The sequence below is a fragment of the Acanthopagrus latus genome, chromosome 19 (genome assembly GCF_904848185.1).
Source record: "Acanthopagrus latus isolate v.2019 chromosome 19, fAcaLat1.1, whole genome shotgun sequence".
Classification (NCBI taxonomy): Eukaryota; Metazoa; Chordata; class Actinopteri; order Spariformes; family Sparidae; genus Acanthopagrus; species Acanthopagrus latus.
In genome coordinates, this window is record NC_051057.1 from 8,002,908 (window position 1) to 8,026,668 (window position 23,761).

The following is a 23,761-nucleotide window of genomic DNA, read 5'->3' on the forward strand; positions in this document are numbered from 1 at the left end:
GTAAGTAGTGAGATATTTTTTTCCATTACTCACTGAATCACAGAATGTCACCTATGATTTTGTCTTATTATAAATTGATATAGTTGACTATAAATGTATTGTGATAATTTGAAAAACAAAAATGTTTAATAATAATACTCATAAAGAATCTGTAGGCCAGACCACTTTGCTGCTGTGGCCACTTCTCTGGCTTTATTATCTTTTTCTCATTACATTTCTTAATTTAAATTACTGGTCATTGACAGGAACCTCTTCCACAAAGGATGCAGGGAATATACCAGTATTCCCATTACACTGCCCCTCCAACCAGTCCTGGTTAACTAAATAAAAAGAGGAAAATATGAATTACAATTAGAATTCTTGGACAAATCACAGTATTTCTGAAGATTTGCGATAGGTCTGGCCAAATGAATGGTGTCTCACCTCTAGAGAGCAATGTGATCGTATCGCCTTGTTGAAAATTGAGGTCCTCTGGATTTGATGACTCATAGGAATGAAGAGCCACAAGGTGAATCTCGCTCTGTGGCTTTCCATCAGTTTCCTAAAAACAGAAAATATACATTTTCTGCTCAATTACCTCGAGTGTCCTTGAAATCATGTCTGTCTGTTGTGTTATGGCGTGTACTACAGTTGGACTGGACTGCAGGACCACTGTGATTCAGGATGAAACACATCTGTATGATTCTGTTTGACTCTAAAGAAGATGTAGCAGTGTCACAACATGTTTCCATAATTAAAGGCTGAAAATCAATCTGTGTGTTCCACTGCTTTTTTTTCCCCCTGGAAGTTTGGTCAGCGTTTCAATCATGTCAATATTGCTTTCCAACCCTGACAAAAATATATCATCAGGAAAAATTTTATAGTTTTGATCATGAAGATTAAAAAAAATAGCAGGTTTCATTCATGACTATTGGTATCATCCCAATACCCATATTAGGAAACTGCGATATCAACCAAAGTAGAAGAATAGAATAGAAGATTTAAGTATAAAGTATTTCATGAGGTCTGCATGGATGACAACCACATATATCTCCACTTACTTACCTCTTTGGTGTCACACCACAACGTTATGTGCCTGCCACTGGCACAGCTCCACACACTTTCCATTTCTGTGTTGGCATTGATTACGCTTTGTCCTGTTACCTCAGAGGTCAAACTGAATCAAACAAAAGGATTGAATTGAAACTCCGCCACTAACACAATAGACCAATTCAAGTGGAAATGTTCAAATGTGCACTGTACCTCAAGGTGATTGCGGTAGAAGGGAGATTCAGTTTATTACTGATTTTTTCAATCAGTATCTCATAGGGAGATCCAGGTGGTACTGAGATGGCAAAAGTGAATGTGAATCGGACTTTGACAATAAGTGGTTTGTTGGTAGACTCTGCATCCTGGCATGAATGAAAAGACACATCGGTGGAATTACCACATTGCAGAATTCAAATAATATCCACCTTAAAACACTTCACATAATGGTTCTTTTAGAAGTGTGTATTCATGGGCAGGAAGGAGCATACCATAACGTTTCCACTGCTGTCATCACGACGGAGACCTTTATTACACAAAAAAAGTTTTATTCAACGGGTGACATGTTATTTGCAAGTACTTGCTCTTGAGTAGAGCTGGTCAAATGCCACGGCATTTAGCACCAATCAGAGAAAGGTGCCTGTAGTTATTTTAGTAATTTCCTTAAACTGTGTCAGTTAAGTCTACCTTGTTTCCTCTCAGGTCTGGTCGGTGGTGCTCGATTTGGAGGCCTAGGTATTCCCTGTACGTGGTGAATGCAAACAATGCAATTTAGAATACAGGAAAACAAAGACATAATAGCACCATACTACAAACCTTGAGCAAATACTTAATTTAATTGAGGGTTATTTTAGAAACCCGGATAGTATACCTAGAAAAAAACATAATAAAATCAATTCCTCACCTCATTCTGTTTAGAGGCCAAGGAGATCTCCAGTCGCTCCAGGTAATTATAAGGAACAAGTCCTCTCTGTAATTGACATAATGATGAACAATCAGTGATGTTAACATTATATGAATTCTCTTTACATGACCTAAATAGTTTCAGGGCTTATTTCATAGAAAGACACAAATCATAAGTATAGAGAGGCTGCAGATGTGCGGGTTCTGCACACGGTTATCTCACTCTTTCATTGAAGATCACAGATGCCCAGTTGTCAGCTCCCTTCTGCAGCACAAACACTATGTTGCCCGGCACTACAGCCAACTCATCACTGGTCTCAGGAACAAACTCAAACAGGACAGTGTGTGGTTCTCCTTCTAGAGCCCTGTGAAGATGGGAAACATCCACATGGCATCAAGACACATTCTGGTAATTATACATTCCTATCCTGCTCTCATATTGCACAGTGATTTAACTTTTTCCAGCTGAACATTTCATAGAGTTGTGACTCATAAAACTTAATACATTGTGTTTTTAGACAGAATTGAGTTTTCATAACTTTAACATCAGTGTTCTACCTTAGGACCTCAGGTTCCTTTGGACAAGTTGGACCATCTTTGACCTGTTAAAGAGAAAACACAGACAAACACAGAGCAAATAATCAGTGGTGCTGAAAACCAGTGCAACAAAAAACCAGTGGTCTTTTAGTAAACAGTTACTATGTGAGCTATAAGGCAGAAAATATGCCAACATATAATGCACCTTGTGATACATCAGCGTTTCCTGGCATCATGTTCAATATTACAGAAGGATTGTAAATAATTTAGTGCCTATTAAGTTTTTTACATCTTCTGTATAATAGATTCTTGATGTTATGATAATGATTTTATGACTGTATTGATTTATTTTTTGTATTGCTGAAGAAGAGCCCATATGTCACCTGTGGCTGTAATGGGGCAAATCCAGAGAATTCATCCTGAGGAATGACTGAGGCAACGACCTGAAGATAACAGAGAAAAAAGGGGTAGGTTATGTATGTTGAATATATTATCTGTTGAAAAAACAAGGACTGCCAAATGATAAAACATTGACGTTTTCCCAAGATGAACTCAGAATGGGGTGCACATGAATGATTTAGCACCAACAGAGGTGTGTCATCAGATAATCTTACCTTGGCTTTACCCAGGTAGTCCTTCTTCTCCAGCTCAGCAACATAGTGCTTATTTGGTTTAAACAGCACTTTCGAGGGGAACTCGACTGGTTTGAAAGGTTTCTGTTTCTGTTGGTGAAATGGCATCATGGGGGATATTATAGTGTTTGTCAAGCATTTCTAACACGAGAGTGAATTGTTAATTACTTGTGAACAAGTTCGCTAAGCAACACATCATATTGTGTTATATTATGTGTAACTGAATACATTTTTGGAAGCGCTTTGAGGACTCAGATAATGGTGATGACATTTTGACTGACCAGGGTGGATTGCAGGGCTCTGTCGATGATATTGAGCTTGGCCTCTGTCTTGTAGTCAAGTGCCTTCACAAGGTTTTCCTGGGCCTTTTCCCAGTCACCCAACTGAGCCTGAGCCAGGGCCATATTGTGGAGAACCTGTGGCAGGAGAATGCTGATTAGAAACTGGTCACTTAATCTCTCGTGCGGACCACAGAGCTGAAAAATAACTGTCAGAAACTCCATGAGAAGGAGTGACAATATGTCTTACATCAGCAGCACCAAATAAAAACAGTTTTCGATATCAAATCAGGCATAAGGGCAGATTTTAAGGCTCGTTTTCAGAACTAATGATCCTCTAAACCGTAGGATATAGATCAGTCTTAAGTAATCTGATGATTGTAAATCACATAATAAGGAGGCTTAACTACAATTTATAAAAAACCTTTTGGAGGATTTTAAATACTTACCTCACATGCGTATAATTTGTATCTGAGACCAAGTGCTTTGTAATCTATCAGCTGGTTGCCTCTTAGTGCTCTGAAGGCATGCTGGAAATCCGCTAAACTCTCCTCAAACCTTTGAATAGAAATAATCCAGTTAGTCATTTTTGCATGTAATGAACCACACAAATTGTAAAAATGAGAATATAGTGATTAAGACTCCAGCTGTGTAATAAACACATGGTGACTCTAATACACAGTGTTTCTAAATCACAATGGGGTGTGAATGTGAAAAAATAAACGCGGTCATGTCATTAAGGTGTGGTGTCTTGCCTCCGCTTTTTGTAAAATGTCATTCCTCTTTGAAAGAAGGCAACAGCCAGATGCTCGTCCTTGCGTATGCTGCAATCAAACGCCTGAGAAACACAAGAGCAGACAGTCACTTCCTCTAGAGGAAAGGAGAAACAGTCATCTCTACTTCTTCTTTCTCAGTGACTTGCACTCTCGGGCTTTAAATTACTACAGCATTTCACCTTAGATTTATCAGCCACATCTAAACGAGATTTTGACTTTTTGCTGAGAATTATTACACAAAGATGTGTGTGTGTGTCTGCCTTTTACCAACAAACGTCATACCTTTTCAGCAGCATCCAGATCTTCGTTAAGGAGATGGAGACAGCCAATGTCAAAATAAATTTTGGAGTTTGGCTCTTGGATCGACAGGAAAATGCTGAGCGCTTCTGGCAAATCCTGTCTGTCCACACAAGTTACAGCCTTGTCCCACTGTCGCAGAGTGTCCAGGAAGGACATGGTGGCAGGTTAGGAGTACGCTGAGTTACAGACCGAATTGAGGAAGCTCGTCGGATTTGAACCAGGGAGATCAGGAAGTGTGATGAAAGTGCCAGTGTTGGGACATTTACATCTCGTCATCACACGGTTTTAGGGCCCAATGGTTGATGCTTTTTAGCCCCATGTGATTCATAGGCTTCTCTGTAGTAATTGTAGTAGTAATAGTGTGTGTGTGTGTGTGTGTGTGTGTGTGTGTGTGTGTGTGTAAGAGAGAGAGACTGTGTAGATATACTTGCCCATATCACTTTTTCCCATGCATTATAACATTTTATATATCACACATGGAGTGGGCTGCATTCATTATTTCCTCAAGGACAAATGATACATTATCAGTGATCAATCTCTGCTGTGTATTTTCACTATGATTATACTTGTGGCACCAAGAGGACTTTTATTTGGGGAAAAGGCCATTTTTTAAAATCAGCATCTGTGCCAAGCTTCAGTACATAAATGCGACTTCCGCTTATTACCAAAAATACATTGGTCCCGAATAGCCGGTGAAACATGAGCGGATACCGTGCACTCTAGCACACATTTTTTTTCTCTCGGTATAATGTAAAGGAACTATTTCAGGAAGAAAGTATGTTTGCGCTGTAAACGTTCGTTGCTGTCTCTATCTCGCGCAGCCCACAGTAAATAATGCTCTTATTTTAAAAGGCAGAAATACGTATTTCCGTTTATCATCTAGTTAACTCTGGACTAGCTGTCCTGATGCAGCCGTCGCTAGCTAAACAAACATGGCTCTGCCACATTATCAGACAAGGGACTTCAATGATACGTAGGCACATGCGACACTTGATAACAATCGTGCAAACTGTAGAGCTGTAGATGGAGAGCTGATGCATTTGTACGTTAGTTAGCTTAGTGTAGCCTTTTGTGACCGTGTTTACAGACTGCTAGCCCTCCAGTTGGCTAATGCAAGCTAGCAAAATGGACCTTGGAACAATGTTGTACAACAATTTAAAAGATGTAACATGGAGCACGACGTCCCTGCCATTGGATCAACTCGTCAGCGCTTACAGGTTGCCTCAAATTGTCAAGCTGGATAACGGTTAGTAACTTTCCGTCACTACAAAGTTTTCTGTTGCTAGCTGCTAATTCGCTAATTTAGCAGCTGAGGTTAAAAAAAAAAAAAAAGCTAGCGTATTTTAATAATTCTAAGCAAAGTTGTCTTGTTAACATGACAAAAAGTTGGCATTTGCTAATGATCAGAGTGGAAAGTTGTGGCTCTGTCGTTTAAGACCTTGTGTCTGTCATGCAAATCTCACCAAATAACGTCAAGTCTGTGTTATGTTATGGATGTTATGTAAAGTCACTGCTGTCACTCAGCCATCAGGCGAGGGCAGTAAGTTAAAGAGTATAAAGAAATGTATTAAAAAGTAATAGTATTTCATGTTAGGGACTAATTGTTCACCTCGATGAGCAGTTGTGTTCATGTCGTGGTAAAGGGCACATGTGCAGTGCGTAATTTAAGGGCAGAGTTTCAATTGACAAATGTGGCAGGATGGATAAAGTGGATTGTGGATTCAAGGCTGGGGAAAAAAATCAATTTTGGCCTCATTCTGGGGGCAAATGAAAAATCTGATAAAAGATGCCTTTAAGCAGAACAGTCCCCTATAGATGAAACTAGAACATAATTACAAATGCTTGCATTATGGTGTTGGGGAATGCTTCACAGCTGTTTTGCCTGAAGGTTGTGTAATTATAACAAGCATGTTTATTATGACATGCATTTGATTTCAGCCGAAGCAATCCAAATCAGATATGTATGACTTTTTTGGTTTTAGTCTGCATCTTCCCATTTTTTTTTTTGTCACACCAGCCTCTCCTGCGGACTTGTGGTGGTGTATTGTATTTTTAAGTGGCAGTGCTTGCTTTTTTAGAGAGGTATTGATTAGGGCATTAGTTATTCTAGTCTGGAGGATAGTGACTTGAATGTGCTGAGTAATCCAATTGGCTTGAGTGGAGCACCCTGTGAAGCTCGCAAGGAAACGGTATTCATGGGATGCCTCAAAATACCCACCTCATCTTAATGTTCATGGGATATTACACAATCATGGACATAACAAATGAATGTCAATGACCGTTCAAAGTAATACAATAAATGCCAAGTCACAGTGACGAGATGTATCAGTACTTAAACTAATAGTTTTATAATTTGCAAGTTTCATGATGCAGCAGTCACATGATGTTTGATGTGTCATATGGCTGTTGTTGTTATATGATAGTTAGGATGCTGACTGTCCCAAAGTGACAGCAAATACATCAAAAGTACTTAATTCGATGGGTTGCAATATTTCCTGGATTGTAAAGTATAATCTGTTACCTGCATGTTTTCATTTCTGCAGGTCAGTTAGTTGAAGGGCTCCGAGACAATGACTACCTCTTGCTTCATTCCTGCCGTCAATGGACAACTATTACTGCCCACAGTCTGGAAGAGGGACACTATGTCATTGGGCCCAAAATAGAGATCCCAGTGCACTATGAAGGTGAGCTACATCTGCGTTGATGCTTGATGCTTTCCAGTGTTACGAGAACATGTTGCAAAACCAATAAAGTCATTGTCAAAGTCAAAAGATCGTAGGAACCATGGACCTTATCCCAAACATATATTTTTAAATACTTGCACCGAACAGTACCGCCAGTGCTCGACCCTTTCTGTTGCATTCATTTTTCTTTCTCTATTTCAGGTCAGTTTAAACTACTGGAGCAGGACAGAGACGTCAAAGAGCCTGTGCAGTACTTTAACAGCGTGGAGGAGGTTGCCAAAGCATTCCCTGAGAGGGTATACGTCATGGAAGAAATCACATTCAATGTTAAGGTAGATTAAATCTCCTGAAAGGATTATTGTGATTGGTTGTGACTTCTATAGTGTTAATTAGAATTCATTTATTTTAAAACTATACTATGGCCATGTTAAATTAACATCTCCAGTAAAGAGCAGATTATTTAATTACTTACTTATTTAAGATAGGACAGCATTAAAAAATAATACATATTATCGTTGTTGGAGATTATTTTTAATCTTAATTTCTTCTCTGACTTCTTTTAAATGCATATTTAAGTAAATGTTTAAAAAAAAGTTACATCTCATGTACAGTGACAAAATCACTACAGAAAGCAGCTGTTAATGCACTAACACACTGTATTCACAGGGTTTTTACTTGTGGAAATGCTGTCCTCAGTTTCATCTGTACTCAGGTCATATGTCGTGTTTTTCACAGATGGCATCGGGGGAATGCAATGAAGACACCGAAGTTTACAACATTACACTAAGCACTGGTGATGAACTGACGTTAATGGGCCAGGCTGAGATCCTGTATGCCAAGACCTCCAAAGAAAAGTCAAGATTCAACACCATTTTCAAGAAGATTGGGAAGCTGAACTCCATCAGTAAGATCGGCCGAGGCAAAATGCCCTGCTTGATCTGCATGAACCATCGCACCAATGAGAGCATCAGCCTGCCCTTTCAGTGTAAAGGCAGATTCAGCACCTGCAGTCCCCTGGAACTCCAGATGCAGGACGGCGAGCACACCATCAGGAACATTGTGGAGAAAACCCGTCTCCCGGTCAACGTCACGGTACCCAGCAGCCCGCCCCGCAACCAGCACGACCTCCACCTCATCCGCGAAGGCCATCGCTACAAATTGGTCAACATTCAGACGAAAACCGTGGTTGTGTGCTGCGTTCTGCGAAGCAACAAAATCATCCCCATTCACTTTCCCTTTCACATGGCCATGCCTAGATTCATTATTCCAGAGGAGCTGCTGCAAGGAGAGTTATGGCTGGAAACTATGGTACATCGCTGGTTCTCCTTCTGCCAGGAGCAGTTTGACATCGACGACTATTCTCGTGCTGTCCGCGATGTGCGGACAGACTGGAGTGATGATGGTAAGAGTCCCAAAAAAAGCAGTGGGAACGGTAGTTGCAGTGGGAGCAGTGGAGGCAGCTCCAATGGGTGTCCCAACCACATGCAGATACCCAGCTCTCTAACCTACGCCCGGGATGAACTCACCCAGTCTTTCCACCGACTATCTGTGTGCGTGTATGGCAGCAACCTGCATGGTAACAGCGAGGTCAACTTGCAGGGCTGCATGACACTATGTGGAGATTGGTCTCTTCTGCCCTCTGACAGCATCCCTCCAGACGTGGGGGAAAATGAACACTTTTTCCCTGAGCTCATGGATAGCACAAACCCACAGCCGCCCCTCAACAAGTCGGACGTTCCTTATGAGGAGCTGTGGTTGGATCACTTGAGAGGGCAGATCCCAAAACCTTCCTTGAGCGAGGGGATTCGGGGCATTAACAACGGCTGTAGTACAACAGCAGCCCTGTCATACCCAATCACCTGTCCCCTTGCTGCAGTAACCAGTTCAGATGTCTCTCTTACTCCACCGCCGGTCCCACCCAAGTCTGAAGCTGTGAGTATAATCTGTTGTGCTTAAAAATGAAATCCTTAACATTGCTGTCTTTGTTGATTCGGCAACGACCTGCAGTAATCAGAGTACAGTTGAGTGCTACAGCAAACACACCTTGAGCAGCTGCTTTTTCAGAAATACAGCAGGCACATCCGGTGTATCAGTTTACAGCACTACCACACATCATAAAAAAAAAGATATAGTAGTTACAACCCTGATTCTGGTTGTGTAGCCTGTCACCTGCCTCTTTTCATTTACCAGTCCATTGAGGCTATTCCGTCTTTTTTGCACAAACCCAATACAATCTGCTGACGAAAACGGTGACAAAGTATTTAGTAGATGCATTTGTAGCACGTCTTCATGGCAGTGCAAAATCACAAAAGCAAGGTTGTGTATTGGGGAGACACAACAACCTCTCCATCAACAAATGCACAACACAGGAGGGCCAACTCCTCAGGTTAAGACTCTGCTGTGCACCTACATCTGAAAGAGGAAAATAATTCCTTTGTGGACAGTAAACACATCTTGGCCAGAGAAGACGGATTGGACTAAAATAATCTGTCTTTGAACAGAGGAGGTGGCTTACGACATTACTTATCACCCACCTACAATTCAGTACTGAGTTCCCTCCCCAGACACCTTAACAACCATTCACACCTGGGCTCACCTAGTCCTAGCAACACCACAACCCACAAGTGGCCCCAAAAGAGGATTGTAACTTCAGGCAGTGTCTGACATGCTTAGTTTGCGAGAAAAAAAAATGTTGGTCTTTTCTTTCAGTTTCAATGTCCTCTCTTAATTTCCTCTCCAGGTGAAGGAAGAATGCCGTCTGTTGAATGCCCCACCTATTCCTCCACGAAGTTTGAAACAGATGCCAGCCGTGCCCATCCTGTCAAAGCCTCGGCAGCAAGAGACGCGGTCTCCAAGTCCGACCCTCTCCTACTATTCATCTGGTCTCCACAACATGTAAGAGTTGGAACCATTTCATAGCACACATCTGACATCAATTACACCTCATTTAAAGATAGAATATGCAACCGGCATTGAAATTTCTAAAAAACAACCAGACCTTTGTTATATTCAGCATTTGTTGAGTTGTGTTCTTATACTGTGCCAAATATTTCCAACAATGTTGAAACCCAGAAAAATCCACAAGTTTACTCAAGGTAACGGTGTTTTCTTTTGGCCCCCTTTCGCTGTTCCCTCCATGAGACAGTCAGAAGCCCTTTTCACACGGTAGACCCTTCCTTATCGCCACAATGAAGGCTTTCCTTTATGCCACCTTTGTTTGCTGGTATTTTTTTTTCGCTACCAGTTAGCACATTACTGTTGTTTGGTGCTGTAATGTTGCTTTATGCATTGAAGTTTGGGACATTTCTCCTTTTATTTGACGAGTAAAGGATCTGTTTTGTTGTCAGACTGTGAACACCATCAGACCGACACACCCCTGTTCCGTGCTGCGGGGTTTTTCTATTCACACAGATGGCAAGGCAGAGAAATGCCTCATGAAATGGCAGCAGAGAGTGAGGAAGGAAGTTGACGAGAAGAAACTTCAGCATAAGTAAAATTGAAAACCATGACCTTGTGAATTAACATTTCACCTTGAGTCCCATCAGGTACATTTGTACCAGTGATGTTTTTTGTGCGCACCACCAGCGAATTACATTTTCTCCCCAAGTTACTTATGTGTTGAGTTTGATCAAGTTGTCATTTCTGTTTATTCAGCTTACTTGTGCCAGTGTTAATTCACTCCACTTCCAATCTCTTTTCTACATAATTCTAGCTTTTTCCCTGAGCTCTTGTTTAGAATGTTAAATATTGAGATCGTATGATAAGGCATTAATTTCCAACACCTCAAATTAATTCTTAATCTGTTTTTTTTTTTTTTTTCCATCAGTAGTGGAGCATGTGAGCAGGAGGCTGCTGAACCACAGGAGCATGTGTGCTACCCCTGTAACTGGGGCAAATCGAACAGCACTGAGCCAGCTGCTACTTTGCCCAGTAGTAGCCTGCCATCGGATGGGATGTCTGCCAGGTTGTCTTGGCCGAATAACTTCAGTGGAGGAGAATCACACACCATGGATGAATTTTCTCCTGCCAGCTGTCGAAGCTACTACAGTTACCCCAGAAAGAGATCCCCAAGCACCCCCAAAATGTGTACGTCCAGCCTCGTTGACTTTGATGGCCGAGAGCACGCGCGAGAGGACTTTCGGCTGGAGAAAGCTTCTCTGAATCCGTTTTGCACCAAATCATCAAGTTACAATTCAGAAATGTACAGAAACAAGCCAATAGAAGAATCTAACACTAAGCAGAGCCTCTCTTGTCCCATCTTACCACCGAGAACACCAAAATCAAATGCCGTAAAGACGTGCACAGATTTACTATCTGGATCAATCTGTGGTGGTGAGCAGGAAACTTCCAGTTGCTCACCGACTCCACATGAGCAGGGCACAAAAGAGATATATTCCATCTCTAACTCATTAGCCCAGAACTGTCCAGCCTTTTCTCCTGATGCACAGTGGCAGCCCCCGTCCAGCCTGGCTGGTCTTTCTATTGAAGAGGTGTCCAAATCTCTGAGGTTTATTGGCCTGCCAGATGACATTGTTTCTCTTTTTGTGACGGAGAAGATTGATGGGAATTTACTCCTGCAGCTCACCGAGGAGATTTTGTCTGAGGACTTCAAGCTAAGCAAACTGCAGGTGAAGAAACTCATGCAGTTCATAAATGGGTGGAGACCCAAGATCTAACTAACAGTATATGACACTGAATCCTGTAAAGCAGAGAAAGTCATGCCTTCAGTATATGCTATGCACACCAAGCCACAAAGAGTTTCTTCGGTTTGAAATGAAAGGATTTCCTTGTTACTATGTTTGGGGGGAAAATAGTCGGGTAATAATTCCCAGCCCACGATAAGTCTTTGACAGCTATTTACGAACCATTTAAATGGAATAATTAGCCAGTTTTTAAGAAAACATTTTCATGTCAGATACTTTTTGACCCAAAGCCTGCCAGTGTCACATGAATCCTAACTGATGCCAACACATTTAAAAGAAAACACTAATGTGACAATGATGAGAAAACATTAATCTGCTTGATGAGAGCATTGTATGATTGTGTTCTTAAAGGGAACATCACAACATACTGATATTTCCTGTATTTTTAAAAGAGCACAAGAGCCAGAGGGTGGACTATAGTGTATATATTGCGAAAAAGAATGTAGAAAACATTTACTTTAATGAAAGTATCAAGTTGCAGAAAATGGAAATACTTAGGTTGAATACAGTACTTGAGTCAACTGTACTTGTTACATTCCATCATTGGTTGTCCTAGATTTTGACTCACGAGATTTTCATTTTAACTGCAAATGTATTTCAGTTCTGAAGATGGGTTGTTGGTCCCCTTGATTACTTTGAATGGGTATATGCCCTGGATAGGACAATCCTCAGTCCTAACAGGTATTAGGGTATACTTGTGTTCTTTTAAAAAAATCTATCTCTTTGAGTTCTTCCTAAGCTACAAGCCTTTGTCAATTGGAAAAGAAGTGGAATCTGATAAAGAATCAGAGACCATTTATTTTCCGATTGACAGTAATAATCTATGTAATCCTTATTCTTAGCCCTGTGGTACCAGACTGATGTACAGTTAAAAATGAATTGTAAAGATAAGATATAAGATTTTACTTCAGGCGTAGCGGTCTGTACATCAATCTGATATCAGGTGTGAGTGTCTACTTTTAGAAGATGAAGTGCATTTGGGCTTTGTTGCCCATCATAAAGCCCCTCTGCATTCTCTGTGTGATATTCTACCAAACTTTACTTGCAGGAGTCAGCCAAATGAAACGGGTAGCACGTTATGATAGCCCAAAATAATTAATGGTACATTTATAGTTAATTAAACTTGAGTTAATAGCCAGTTTACAAACAGTGACCATTTATTTAGCAATTTTCATTGAAAATGTGCAACTGATGTTATAATAATTTGCAAATGGTTAATAAACACAGTGTAACATATCTATGAATATTATTAGAACACTAAATTAACTATTAACTAAACTTTAATTATAAATTTACCATTTACTAATAATGGTTATTATAAAGTGTTGTCATGCTCGTGTGCGTCAAGATGTTGTATTTGTCAGCCTTCTTTATGCAAGGTCTTATTTCTATTTGATGCTTTTTTTTAATCTAGAGTTGAATTAATCTATATTACTATTTACTTTAACCTGAAACATCTCTGCTAAAAAAAACAAAACACTACATATATATGTATAGAAAAAGACTGACAGAGGTCTAAAAAAATTATGTCCTTACTCTAATGATGTGGAAATAACTGACGTTCTACATAAAATACAAATTATGCATCATGCACTTTGGTAGATTTAAGCCTTATTAACTGCAGTTGAGGTCAATGATTATTAACCCATAAAAGAAGATTGTCTATGTAGAGAGTGAATGCACTACATGCTTTTTCTAAACTAAAATGGTACTTCTCCTTTGTTCATTGTGTTTGTTGTAAGTGTCCTCTAATGCAAGAAACATGTAAAAGATAGCTTTTCTGCGCCTTAACCCAGTGTCCTTAAAATATGTAATATTTCATTATGACTTAATATTTTCATGTAGTCATCAGACACTTGACTTGAGAATATTCTCTTAACATGAACATCAGAGAAAGATGTTAAGCGTGTATTTCCATAGACCCTGAGAGGCATGTGGGCTAAAATTGAAAGTGTGAAGGTCTGCAAAAATGAAATGTTGGTTTATATTGGTACCAAATTTTTTTTCTTTCCTATTGTCTAGATTCAGATTTATTTATGCAGCTATTTAACTCCTGTAACATAATGCGAAAATATGCAGAAATGTAGTTGTTAGACTGTGTACGGCTGATATATGAAGGTGCCTCAGCAACAGCCTTTCTACAACCCAGGTGTGATCTGTTGGCCAACAGCAGTTTTGTTTTTGTTTTTTTCCCCCTGACACTTTTTGCAGTGGGGTGCTACATATTTTACTTGATATTTTTATTTTTTACATCAGTGCAAATGTATTGTAATTTTTTAAAGAAAGTGATTACTAATGTTGAAATTATTTTTATTGAGAGAGAGAAAAAAAAAAAGCTTTTGTTCAAATTTCTGTTTTTGTATTCTGCACAACTTGGGTTCTTCTTGGGTTAATAAATCCATGCATTAAAATATCACTACAGTCACTCTGGACAGTGACCAAAAAATGATGTTAATAAGCCACTTGTCCAGGTAATTATATGGATTTACGTGTAACTCACAGTATCCGCATTTCTTATGGGGAATGGCTTGTGTCTCTTAATGTCCTATGCAACAGCCATGGTGCTGCAAAGAGGCCAAGGGAAGGAACAACTAAGCAATGGAATGACAATAAAAGGCAATGTAGTATTATGTGTTAAAACTTGCCACAGTGTTAATTTCAGGGGAATTTAAATTGTGCATGCCAAAGGAATTATTCCAAATCCATAATGTTACCTGAGTCATTCTGACGTATAAACTGTGAACACACTACAACAACGGACACAGTCCCGGGCTTGTTGGCTCTGAACTGAGGAATACATGAATAAATGCCATTGGTGTGCAAAAAAACTAAAGAGGAAGGAATTGACGGTGACACTGAGTTCCACTGCATTTTGGAAAAGTGCTCCACATTAATGAAATCTTGAGTTACAGACAGTTATCCTTCAGCTCAACTCTTGTTTCCTTATTTTTGATTGTATAATTTTGATTCTATTCTATCTATTAAAATGGATTAACTGATGTCTGTGTGTTGTTTTTAGTCAGACAGCTGGGCTACAGTTCTCTCCTATCTCAGCCGCAGTAGTCATCAGGTGTCTTGGTGGCTCCCCTCACTCGTCTCCTTAGTGCACAGTCACACAGTTTGTGAGGACGGCCTGCTCTATGCAGATTTACACATATGCCATATTCCTTCCATTTCTCACTGATGGATTTAACTGAACTCTGGGGGATATTCAGTGACTTTGGAAGTGTTTTTCTATCCATCCTGACATATACTTCTAAACAACCTTTTCATGGGGTTGCCTGGGAGTGTTCTTTTGTCATCATGGTATGATTGTAGCCAGGAATACTAATTAACCAGTGACTGGACCTTCAGACCCAGGTGTCTTTGTACCACAATCACTTCAGACACATTCACTGCACTCGGGTCATCTCAGATATAAAACCACCAGCAACAATTGGCAAGATCTCTTTTGACCTCGTTTTGTCAAGAAAGCCAAATCATAGCAATACAGGTGGTGAGTACTTTTCACAGGCGCTGTAAACAGTAAACAATTTGCCCGGTTTCTAAGAAATATTACAAGGACCAGTAAGTGCAGCATCGGTTCTGCTTTTGTTAGTAGCAGTAACCTGCCTTGTGCCAAGCAGTATAACATCTCAGTTCAACAGATAACAGCAGTTGTGCTTTTTATGACTCAGCTAGCAGGTATGTCTGAAGCCTCAAGCACTCTTTTTCCAAAGAGCCACAAAATTTGTTCCTGGTGGCTTACAGTGATCACATTTGTTTGGTTTTTTGTTATCATAAATAAATAATTAACTTTACTTTTAATTTAATATTTTTACAAATATCTGGAAAACAAAATTTTACATATTTGTGAAGGTCCTATCTACATGAACCATCTAAACAGAAGTTATAAATGTAACTAATGGACATTGACGGCAGTCAGTTGACAATTTCAGATATCTCAGCGTAATTTGATCATTTAGGAAAATCTACTTGTTAAATGCATTTACAAAAAAATCTGCAGGTGTCAAATGTTATGATGCAGGTTTTCGGCATCATAGCTAAGAAATGACATATTGGGAGTCTCACATCTGAAAGCGGAGTTCACTTCACAAGCTGAAAACTTTATCATATGATGGGACTAGATGAATCGTTAGCATCACAAGTTTTTACAGTTGAGTATGCAATCAAATACATTCCTCAACGTCCGGTATATTATTTGGCAGATAGATCATTAAAGCAGTATTGCAGTTTTACCGGCTCTCCATAGCTGAGCCTCTTTGCAACATAATAACCACAGCAATGCATTAATCTCCTTTTACTTCCAGTATTCCAGTTGACATTTCATCTGTTTCAGTGTTTAATCTGTAGACCAATGTCTACATGAATCATTGGCACTTTGCCTTGGCTGTGATATCAATTTGTGCAAAGTGATCATATATTCGGTACATCAGCCTTTCAAACACCTTCAACAATTCTCAAGCACCTTTAACAATTTATTTTTATTTCAAACTGACGTTACAAGACATTCATAAATGATGGCAATGACAGGTTCTCCTCAAATAGAACTGCAGTGCAAGAAATGACTGACATTATGGTGTTCATGTACAAAAGAATCTTAAAATGTTTAAATTCCCACAATAGACTTTCTGTCAAGTATGAGATCATTTTGTGTTGTGGCAAACCGTGTATGAAAGGATCAGCATCACAATTAGTTTACACAGTAACAAAAGAGAACATTCTTGACATAACAGGGATCTGTGTGACAAATGGCTGTTCATCTGCAATATGATCTCTCCAAAACTGTTCTGATTAACTATTTAGAAAAACTAAGAATCACACCCATGGTTCCCAGCCAACCCAAACTCTGCCCAGCACATTTGGGTCCATGGCTTGGTCAAGCAGACAGTCCACCTGCTTCTCCACCGACAAACCTGCAGCTGGAAGCTGAGCTCGGATGTTGTGCTCCTTCGTCCCCAAGGTCACAGCCTGCATCCCCGAGAAAGCCTTATCCCTCTCAAAGCCCAGCTTCAGCTCCTCACTGAAATAATAAAAGCATTCAATTATACACAAGTCAAATTCAGAGTTCAAATAATGCCTTGTTTAGATTCTAGGAAAGAGAATAATGACGTAAATAATGAAGGCTGTGTAGGTTGCCATCAGATAACAAATGACAGAGTGGCAACAACAACAACAACATTATAACAACTGCATTATATGACAGATTACTATGTTTCCAAGCCTAGAACACATCAATACTTGTAACTGTTATTAGTTCAGCAACTAACTTATCAGACAGCCAATTTAACACTGTTTAATTGTGTTGTATTGCAAATTATACAAGAGAAACCATGCCACGGAACTGGATTAGGATCTGATGTTATACCTGGTTATAGCAGCTGGATTTGCTCCTTCTAGTTTTCTTCTGGCAAAGTTGACCTTCTGTAATGGGTACCAGTTGATTTCTTTGATGTTTACATCCTCTGTCCATGTGCCTCCTTTCTTCAGTTGTTTCAGCTCAAAGTTCTGTGTAATAGAAAAGGGAAGAAAAATTCATATTGCAGCTTATTCACCATTTATAGAGAAAAGCCACGCGTTAAAAAGCCAAGTACAAGTAAGTGAATTTAATTTGACTGAGAAGAGACAAATATTATACAAATAGCATGCAAGCATTAACTTAAATTGAACTAGACATACAACAATAGCAAATTATGTATGACCTATACCTTAGGCACATGCTTTCTGTGGGGAACAAGTCCTCAAGATGGAGCCGGATATTATTAAAACTCTTCATCAGATCAGATTCACACCAAATACTTCACGAGATAACATACTTTGCCAGGCTTAAAGTTACGTGCTTGTGTTCAACCACTAAGAGTCCTTTGAGGAACTACTAGCAGCCATCCGTGTGGTTTAAGTGTGGTGACCAGCCAGAGAAGTGACTGTTTGAAAACAAAAATGGCAGCTCCTCAAGACATTAGCCTAGATGCTGCAAGCATCTGTTAAATCAGAGTTCAGAGTTCATGAAAGAAAAGAACAGCACTGAAGGCTTTTATTAATTCTTCTCTTGAAATCTTACTGACTTCAGTAAGAGTTTGTTTCACGAACGGGCTCCATTGCTCGCAGTACTCCTCTCCTGTTCATCTGACTGGTTGATGTTAGCCTGTGATAGCAAGCCATCAACAGATGGTTTGTTCAGTCACCGAATACTGCCAACTACTTTTTACCTGCCCTCCAAACAGTTTCTAGTGGCACCCTTTCTAGGCAGTTTTGTAGCACAAACCACATGGCACGCCAGGTTATGATTTATCCATCCATTTTCTGTTTATCTCAAGACAAGTCAAAAGTAGAGCAGATCCAGATAGGATCCCAAGGTTTTCTAAAGCCAGTTGACATATATCATTTCCCTATCATGGTTTGGGTCTACCTGGGTTTGCCAACCAGTTGGCTCCAAAGGAAGGCACCAGGGTGATCCTGACCAAATCGCCAAACCAGCTCAAGTGGCTTCCTTGATTTAAAGGGGCCTGCTGTGTGTGTGTGATGTGTGATCTCATGCTTTCAGTCATTTTTATTCAACACTGTTGTAGCAAGAGCAATGGTTACCTTCCAGTCCAGTGAGGGCTCCTTGACAAACACATCCATGGTGTTTAGCAAAAGGTCAGGCTCAGCCCTGTAAGCTCGGAGGGAGTGGACCATGACGCTCTGTATCAAACCCGACTCCTTCAAGGGCTGCATCAAATTCACAAACTGTTGAGTCAACCGGAAAGGCATGATCTCAGGCACAGGGAGGAACTGTGAGGACAAACAAAATTACACAGAGATTAAATTGTTTATACAAGTGACGGTTGTGTCTTTTTCAAGAAAGTGTTGTTTACAGTTCACATGCCAGCAGCATGTCTCTTCTGCCCTGATGACTAACCTGTGTGGCTGAGCCGAATGCATGACCAAAGTCGATGCCAATCATGCCTCCTGTTTCCATGTTGATCATGAAGTTGGAGAGATGGCGGTCTCCGATACCTAGAATCCAGTGGCTCACACACAGCAAGGCGTGAGAGCTGATGAAGTGGGAGCGCAGGGAGAGAAAAGCCTCAGGACTGTTGCACATCTTCAGAAAAGATCTCCTAGAATTTGAAAAAAGCAAGACGCTGGATTAGTCCAAGTGTTAACCTATAATAAGTTTTATTATGCAGATAAGGAGATTTAACTTACTTCAGGAGATCGCTGGGCACATGCTGCAACACTTTCAAAAAGTTGCTGACAGTGTCAGCACGTTTGGCTTTCCTGGAAGAAAACAAATACACTGTAACCTACGGATGTCTGCTATTACTATTAAAACAAAAACATTTTATGACAATTCCTAATGTTAAAAAAATGACGAAGGTGGATTTATGTTATTAGAGCTGTAAATAGTAAAACTGAAACAGCTAATTAGGAGTATACAATTTATTTAGTAAACAAAAATGGAAGATTCAGGAAACTTACTCATAAGCCACAGCATATAGATACACCCCAGACACTTTTGAATTTCCAGCAATGGTTGCGAGACCCTTATTGTAGACTTCAGGAGATCTTTAAGACAATGAAAATATGTAAAAAATCCACACACACTTAACCACTTCACCTATGAGATTATGTCTTTTCAAATGTCACTAGCGTCTACATGTATAGACAGAACAGAAAAATAGAAATATCTCTATAGTGAGCATAATGCTGTTAGCAGATTTATGTTAAAGCATTTACTGTGCATCAAATACTTCTATATAATAAATACTACTTTATAATGATTATAATGTTATAATGTTTTGTTTTCTATTATAATGTTCACTAGGTTAAGTAAAGAATTTATTTATTAAGATTCAAGAAAAGCTTTTTTTTTTTTAAATGTATACAGTATACTGTACCGTGCTGCCCTTTGCTGTTCCTCCTCAGTCATTGTGCTACACACAAACTCTTTGAGAGTACAGGTGTTCTCCATCCATTCAATTAGACCAATTCTATAAAGGCAGTGAAAGTGGTGAATTAAGACAGTTTTTCTCCAGAAAATCAAAAAAAAACCCAAAAACCCAACATGTGGAGTGTCAGTGTCAGGACCAGCGTAATTAGTATATGCACTGAGTTAAACTAGAAGGACAGAGTGATGGATGGGAAAACAAGTGAAGTACCTTGTGTTTATGGGAATGACTTGATAAGTGCGCAGCTGCAAGCCTCTGTGTGTGCAAGCAGCGTCATAACTCAGCAAGATGTTCATGACAGCGAAAAGCTGCTCAATGCGTTGGTCCTGGCGGAGATCCTCCCCACCCTTCACCAGAAAGGGGTGGTCCCGCTCATCATCACCACGAATGATCAGACGTTTGGGCCGACGAATGGAGGACATCACCTTTACCTGCAGAGCATAAATTCACAATAATACATGGATCACTAAGTTTTCATACTTGCGCAGGGTGCTGTTAACTTAATCATAATCATTATTTTACAGTCAACGACAAATAAAGCCTACCCTTTCATCAAAGCCGGTTATTTTTGCATGATACTCAGGCAAAGGCTTGGATCTGCCATCATACTGTCCTGCAATGAAAGGAGGGGAAACATCTCCAGTCAATAGAATTACATTTTAAAAATGTTGTGATCAAAATTATCCATGCAACTGATATATGCCCAATAAGTAAACTTTTCAACAGTTTATTAATTTCATTTCAGCTATACATTTCAAAACATTAACTTTCAAACTATAACAGTTTTACCAGTTTATACATAACTTGAACTATTTTAACTGTTTATTACGTTTCACTAAATATTTCAACTGCTAATATCTTTCTTTTAGCCATCCTATTACTGTAAACTAACTTTTATAACAGTTTATTGATTGCTTTTGCCTAACTATTTCAATTGTTCATCCATTACTTTTTGCAGAAGTTTTTTTTTTTCTTTTTACTAAATTGTAATTTTTATTTTCTGAAATTAGTTTATGTACTCCTAAACTATGTACCAATACACCCTGTTAGGGATCGCTGAGTTGTAAGCTATACAAACCAAAAGGTAAAACTATCTACTAACCACATATATTAACTAATGTATATGATAATGATGGGGTCTATATAAGATGCGCCAAACCCACCTGTCAATATTGTGCAATATTTAGTTTTCAGCTGTACACACCTGGGATCTCCAGCTCATTAGTGAATGCATCTGCTTTAAATCCACTCAGCCAGGGTGAGTACTCCTTCAGGTTCCCGGGTTCCTTCTGAAATCCACGCATAGATGATGCCAGATCCTCCACCTGTCGCAAAAAGCTTTTTTCTTTTCTCTTCTCAAAGAGCTTGCTGCCTTTAGGTCCCAGCAGTTTCTCCACATCTTTCGCAAATTTCTGTTAGATCGAAAATATGGCAATAAGAAACTCATAACAGTATAACAACTGTTGTTGCTTAGGAGCTACACCTATAATGATTAAGGCTGTATGTGTGTGTGTTTTTTTTTAATGTTTTTAGTCTTTTATCAGTCTACTACCACTTCTAACAACACAAAAGAGAGTTTTTGTCAGTTCCTGTCATATGTCTTGTCTCTGGTATGGAGCCCCAAACTGATAAACATAGTAAAAGTTTACCACCCAAGTCAGAAATATGTACTGTATGCACCAATAAATGTTATTGTTGGATAAATAATTAAAATGGAGAGTAAAATGCATAAACATGTTGTACTTTTCCTTTAACTATCAATTGGTTTGTAAAAGTCAATAAAGTATTTGTTTTTTCATTTACTAATTGACAAAATAAATAATGTGACTAGCACACTTTACTTGAAATAGAGGTGACTGAACATACCGAGCACCAGCTTTATCAGCAAGCAAATTAGCTGAAGCCGCCTTTCCACATAAAACTACTACATGCTTTTTCAGCACGAACGATAAAGACATCAAAGTAAACTACAAACCCGGATGAATTTCTTGCGAAACATTCCATGACCGCCTGTGTCAGGATTCCCAAGTGATGAGTGCATCTCATCAAACATGACGCCCATTCGCTTTTTGTCAAAGCTTGATTTTTCCAATTCATTTTTCAGACCATCCCACCAATCCTGAGTGAGACAAAAGACAATTATCACTGACAAGCCAAATTCCACTAGGTGGCAGCATCATGAATCCATCCACATTTAAATTTGCAATTATTACCCTAAAAATCATCTCAGGGTTTGTAAGCTGCTGCAGTGCATCCACAAAGTTCTTCACAGCTCCACCCTTATCCAGCATTCCCCTGAGCCTGTTGTATACACACAATATCACTGAAATGCAAAGGAATCCTTCTGAAATGTATTTTGATCTTTATTAGGCACATTAGGCAGTTTACCTGTTAACAAACTCCTCATGCTGGTGACCCCTAGCAGAGTCCTCAAACTGGTAACTCTCACTGCTGATCATCAGAGCGTAAACCAGTGCCTGAGGGTAGCACTCCGCTATCTGCCCAATGCAGTGCTGCACTGCCACAGCTTCCGGCTTGTCCAACAAGGCCACCATTTGACTGATCCAGCCAATCAGCATCCAGCAGGGAACTGACATCATCTACACATGTCAAGATATTACCATGACTTTGTACAACTAAAACACATGTACATTATATTAGACAGCATCAAATCGTGCATCAAGACTGGAGACATGAAGCAGATTGTCAAATTCCATATTTGGTTGGATGAAATTAAAGGACACAACCAAGAAATGGGTTGAAATATTTTGGGAAATTGTGTCTGCTCTCCACCCACTGCACTTACCTCTTTTGTCATGAGGTCCAGTGTCTCAGAGGGGTAGGACTCAATGATCTGCAGCAGACGTGGGAACTTGAGGCGAGCTTCCTCCGAGTTCATCTTCAGAGCTTTCAGCATGCTCTCCACGACATGAACAGGTAGTGCCAACATGTCTGGAAATTGACTTTCTGTTGCAAAACACAAGGAAACAACTAGCTGATGCAGAAAGCTTCTTAAATTCAAGTCTTACATTCCTTAAGATACCCACACAAGAACACACTGCAAAATACAGCTATATATACCAAGTTAGGTTTCCCATCGGCGTGCTATAATATGAGACCATTGTGGGCAGTGTCAAAATTCACTGAGCAGGTGTATGACCTACACCTGCTCACTGATAAAATCAACAAAGACACTGTTTAGTATTATCACTCACCAGTATCACTCTGCTCTTCCTCTCGCAGTCGCTTGTCACAGAAGTTCGCTAAAGCCATGTATGTCTCAATGATGCTGCTGCTTTCCACACAGTCCTGAGTGTAAGACTGAAGCTCTTCATCAGCCTTTCTGGTAGCATCACACAGCAACTTCAGTGCTTGTAACTGCAGCCCAACTTCCACTTTCTGCAGAGTAAACAGGTTTTGGTGAATAAATGCCTTGAACTCGCTCTCATTTGCATCGACAATTTGTAAATTGTCAGGTTTGGATGTACAACTACTAAAATGGTCTGTGATCAACGAAGTAAAGCCTTTGTAATTCAGAGACATGAATCACTCTTATGCTCCTGTGATTTGCCCACTATTTGTTATTTGGACAGTCCATAAGCAATTCAAAGAAGACTGTATGAAATGTTTAAATTAGTTTGCAAATAATTAAAAAATATAAGAAGATTACCTTTGGATTGTCACTGGGCCAAGCAGCTCCAGAAAGCTTTGCAACTCTCTCCGCTTTGTCAACATCAATAGCTCCCAGGACTGAGGGGCTTCTGCCCACAGCTGTGGCCAGGATGTGGAACGACGTACCCTGGAGTATCTTTTGATCTCTGAATACTTTAGCTGTGGAACTCTGACAGTCAGCCTGAAGGTCATCTACAGAGAAAAAAGACCCGACATGAAACTTACACTGTTCGAGTTGACCTTTCCATCAATTTCGCCACTGATTGACATCACTTGAGGTCATTTATCAGATTACATGCTGCTTCCTCTGGAGCCA

At 39.7% G+C, this 23,761-nt stretch overlaps 3 protein-coding genes across 5 annotated transcripts in view; 1 reads left to right on the forward strand and 2 right to left on the reverse strand.

Moving 5' to 3' along the window:
• Positions 1-152: 152 nt before the first annotated feature.
• Positions 153-4,680, reverse strand: ncf2 (neutrophil cytosolic factor 2). Of its 2 annotated transcripts, XM_037078762.1 has the most exons (15): positions 4,435-4,678; positions 4,132-4,214; positions 3,826-3,934; positions 3,380-3,514; positions 3,081-3,188; positions 2,850-2,909; positions 2,488-2,531; positions 2,153-2,294; positions 1,931-1,996; positions 1,714-1,768; positions 1,518-1,552; positions 1,243-1,391; positions 1,045-1,156; positions 424-541; positions 153-320 (listed from the first exon to the last, which is right to left on the reverse strand). In XM_037078762.1, the coding sequence occupies exons 1-15, from the start codon at positions 4,606-4,608 to the stop codon at positions 229-231; spliced, it is 1,482 nt and encodes a 493-aa protein (XP_036934657.1). In that variant the 5' UTR covers positions 4,609-4,678; the 3' UTR covers positions 153-228. The 2 variants fall into 2 exon arrangements, with proteins under 2 accessions (XP_036934657.1, XP_036934656.1); XM_037078761.1 differs by having other exon boundaries at positions 231-541; positions 4,435-4,680.
• Positions 4,681-4,814: 134 nt separating this feature from the next.
• On the forward strand, positions 4,815-14,838 carry garem (GRB2 associated, regulator of MAPK1). Of its 2 annotated transcripts, none has more exons than XM_037078760.1 (6): positions 4,815-5,698; positions 6,996-7,136; positions 7,338-7,468; positions 7,872-9,068; positions 9,877-10,031; positions 10,966-14,838. In XM_037078760.1, the coding sequence occupies exons 1-6, from the start codon at positions 5,563-5,565 to the stop codon at positions 11,810-11,812; spliced, it is 2,607 nt and encodes an 868-aa protein (XP_036934655.1). In that variant the 5' UTR covers positions 4,815-5,562; the 3' UTR covers positions 11,813-14,838. The 2 variants fall into 2 exon arrangements, with proteins under 2 accessions (XP_036934655.1, XP_036934654.1); XM_037078759.1 differs by having other exon boundaries at positions 4,817-5,698; positions 10,963-14,838.
• A 1,819-nt stretch (positions 14,839-16,657) lies between these two features.
• The window catches only part of prkdc (protein kinase, DNA-activated, catalytic subunit), a 34,156-nt gene continuing 27,052 nt past the window's right edge, over positions 16,658-23,761 (reverse strand). The window contains exons 71-86 of the mRNA XM_037079302.1: positions 23,444-23,637; positions 22,989-23,172; positions 22,580-22,740; positions 22,162-22,373; positions 21,987-22,074; positions 21,749-21,892; positions 20,978-21,185; positions 20,319-20,386; positions 19,984-20,204; positions 19,723-19,815; positions 19,304-19,390; positions 19,031-19,102; positions 18,741-18,942; positions 18,425-18,613; positions 17,208-17,347; positions 16,658-16,862 (exon numbers count right to left, since the gene is read on the reverse strand). Coding sequence (XP_036935197.1) covers positions 16,658-16,862; positions 17,208-17,347; positions 18,425-18,613; positions 18,741-18,942; positions 19,031-19,102; positions 19,304-19,390; positions 19,723-19,815; positions 19,984-20,204; positions 20,319-20,386; positions 20,978-21,185; positions 21,749-21,892; positions 21,987-22,074; positions 22,162-22,373; positions 22,580-22,740; positions 22,989-23,172; positions 23,444-23,637 — 2,468 coding nt within the window. The remainder of the gene's footprint in view (positions 16,863-17,207; positions 17,348-18,424; positions 18,614-18,740; positions 18,943-19,030; positions 19,103-19,303; positions 19,391-19,722; positions 19,816-19,983; positions 20,205-20,318; positions 20,387-20,977; positions 21,186-21,748; positions 21,893-21,986; positions 22,075-22,161; positions 22,374-22,579; positions 22,741-22,988; positions 23,173-23,443; positions 23,638-23,761) is intronic.

Bases quoted from the DNA above. Each gene is read 5' to 3' on its own strand.
- ncf2 (XM_037078761.1), bottom strand. From the start codon at position 4,608: ATGTCCTTCCTGGACACTCTGCGACAGTGGGACAAGGCTGTAACTTGT. The intron at 4,215-4,434 runs GTATGACGTTTG...TGTGTTTCTCAG, and splicing joins ATCTGGATGCTGCTGAAAAG to GCGTTTGATTGCAGCATACG. The intron at 2,532-2,849 runs GTGACATATGGG...TCTCTTTAACAG, and splicing joins TTGCCCCATTACAGCCACAG to GTCAAAGATGGTCCAACTTG.
- garem (XM_037078759.1), top strand. From the start codon at position 5,563: ATGCAAGCTAGCAAAATGGACCTTGGAACAATGTTGTACAACAATTTA. The intron at 7,137-7,337 runs GTGAGCTACATC...TCTCTATTTCAG, and splicing joins GATCCCAGTGCACTATGAAG to GTCAGTTTAAACTACTGGAG. The intron at 10,032-10,962 runs GTAAGAGTTGGA...TTTTTCCATCAG, and splicing joins TCATCTGGTCTCCACAACAT to TAGTGGAGCATGTGAGCAGG.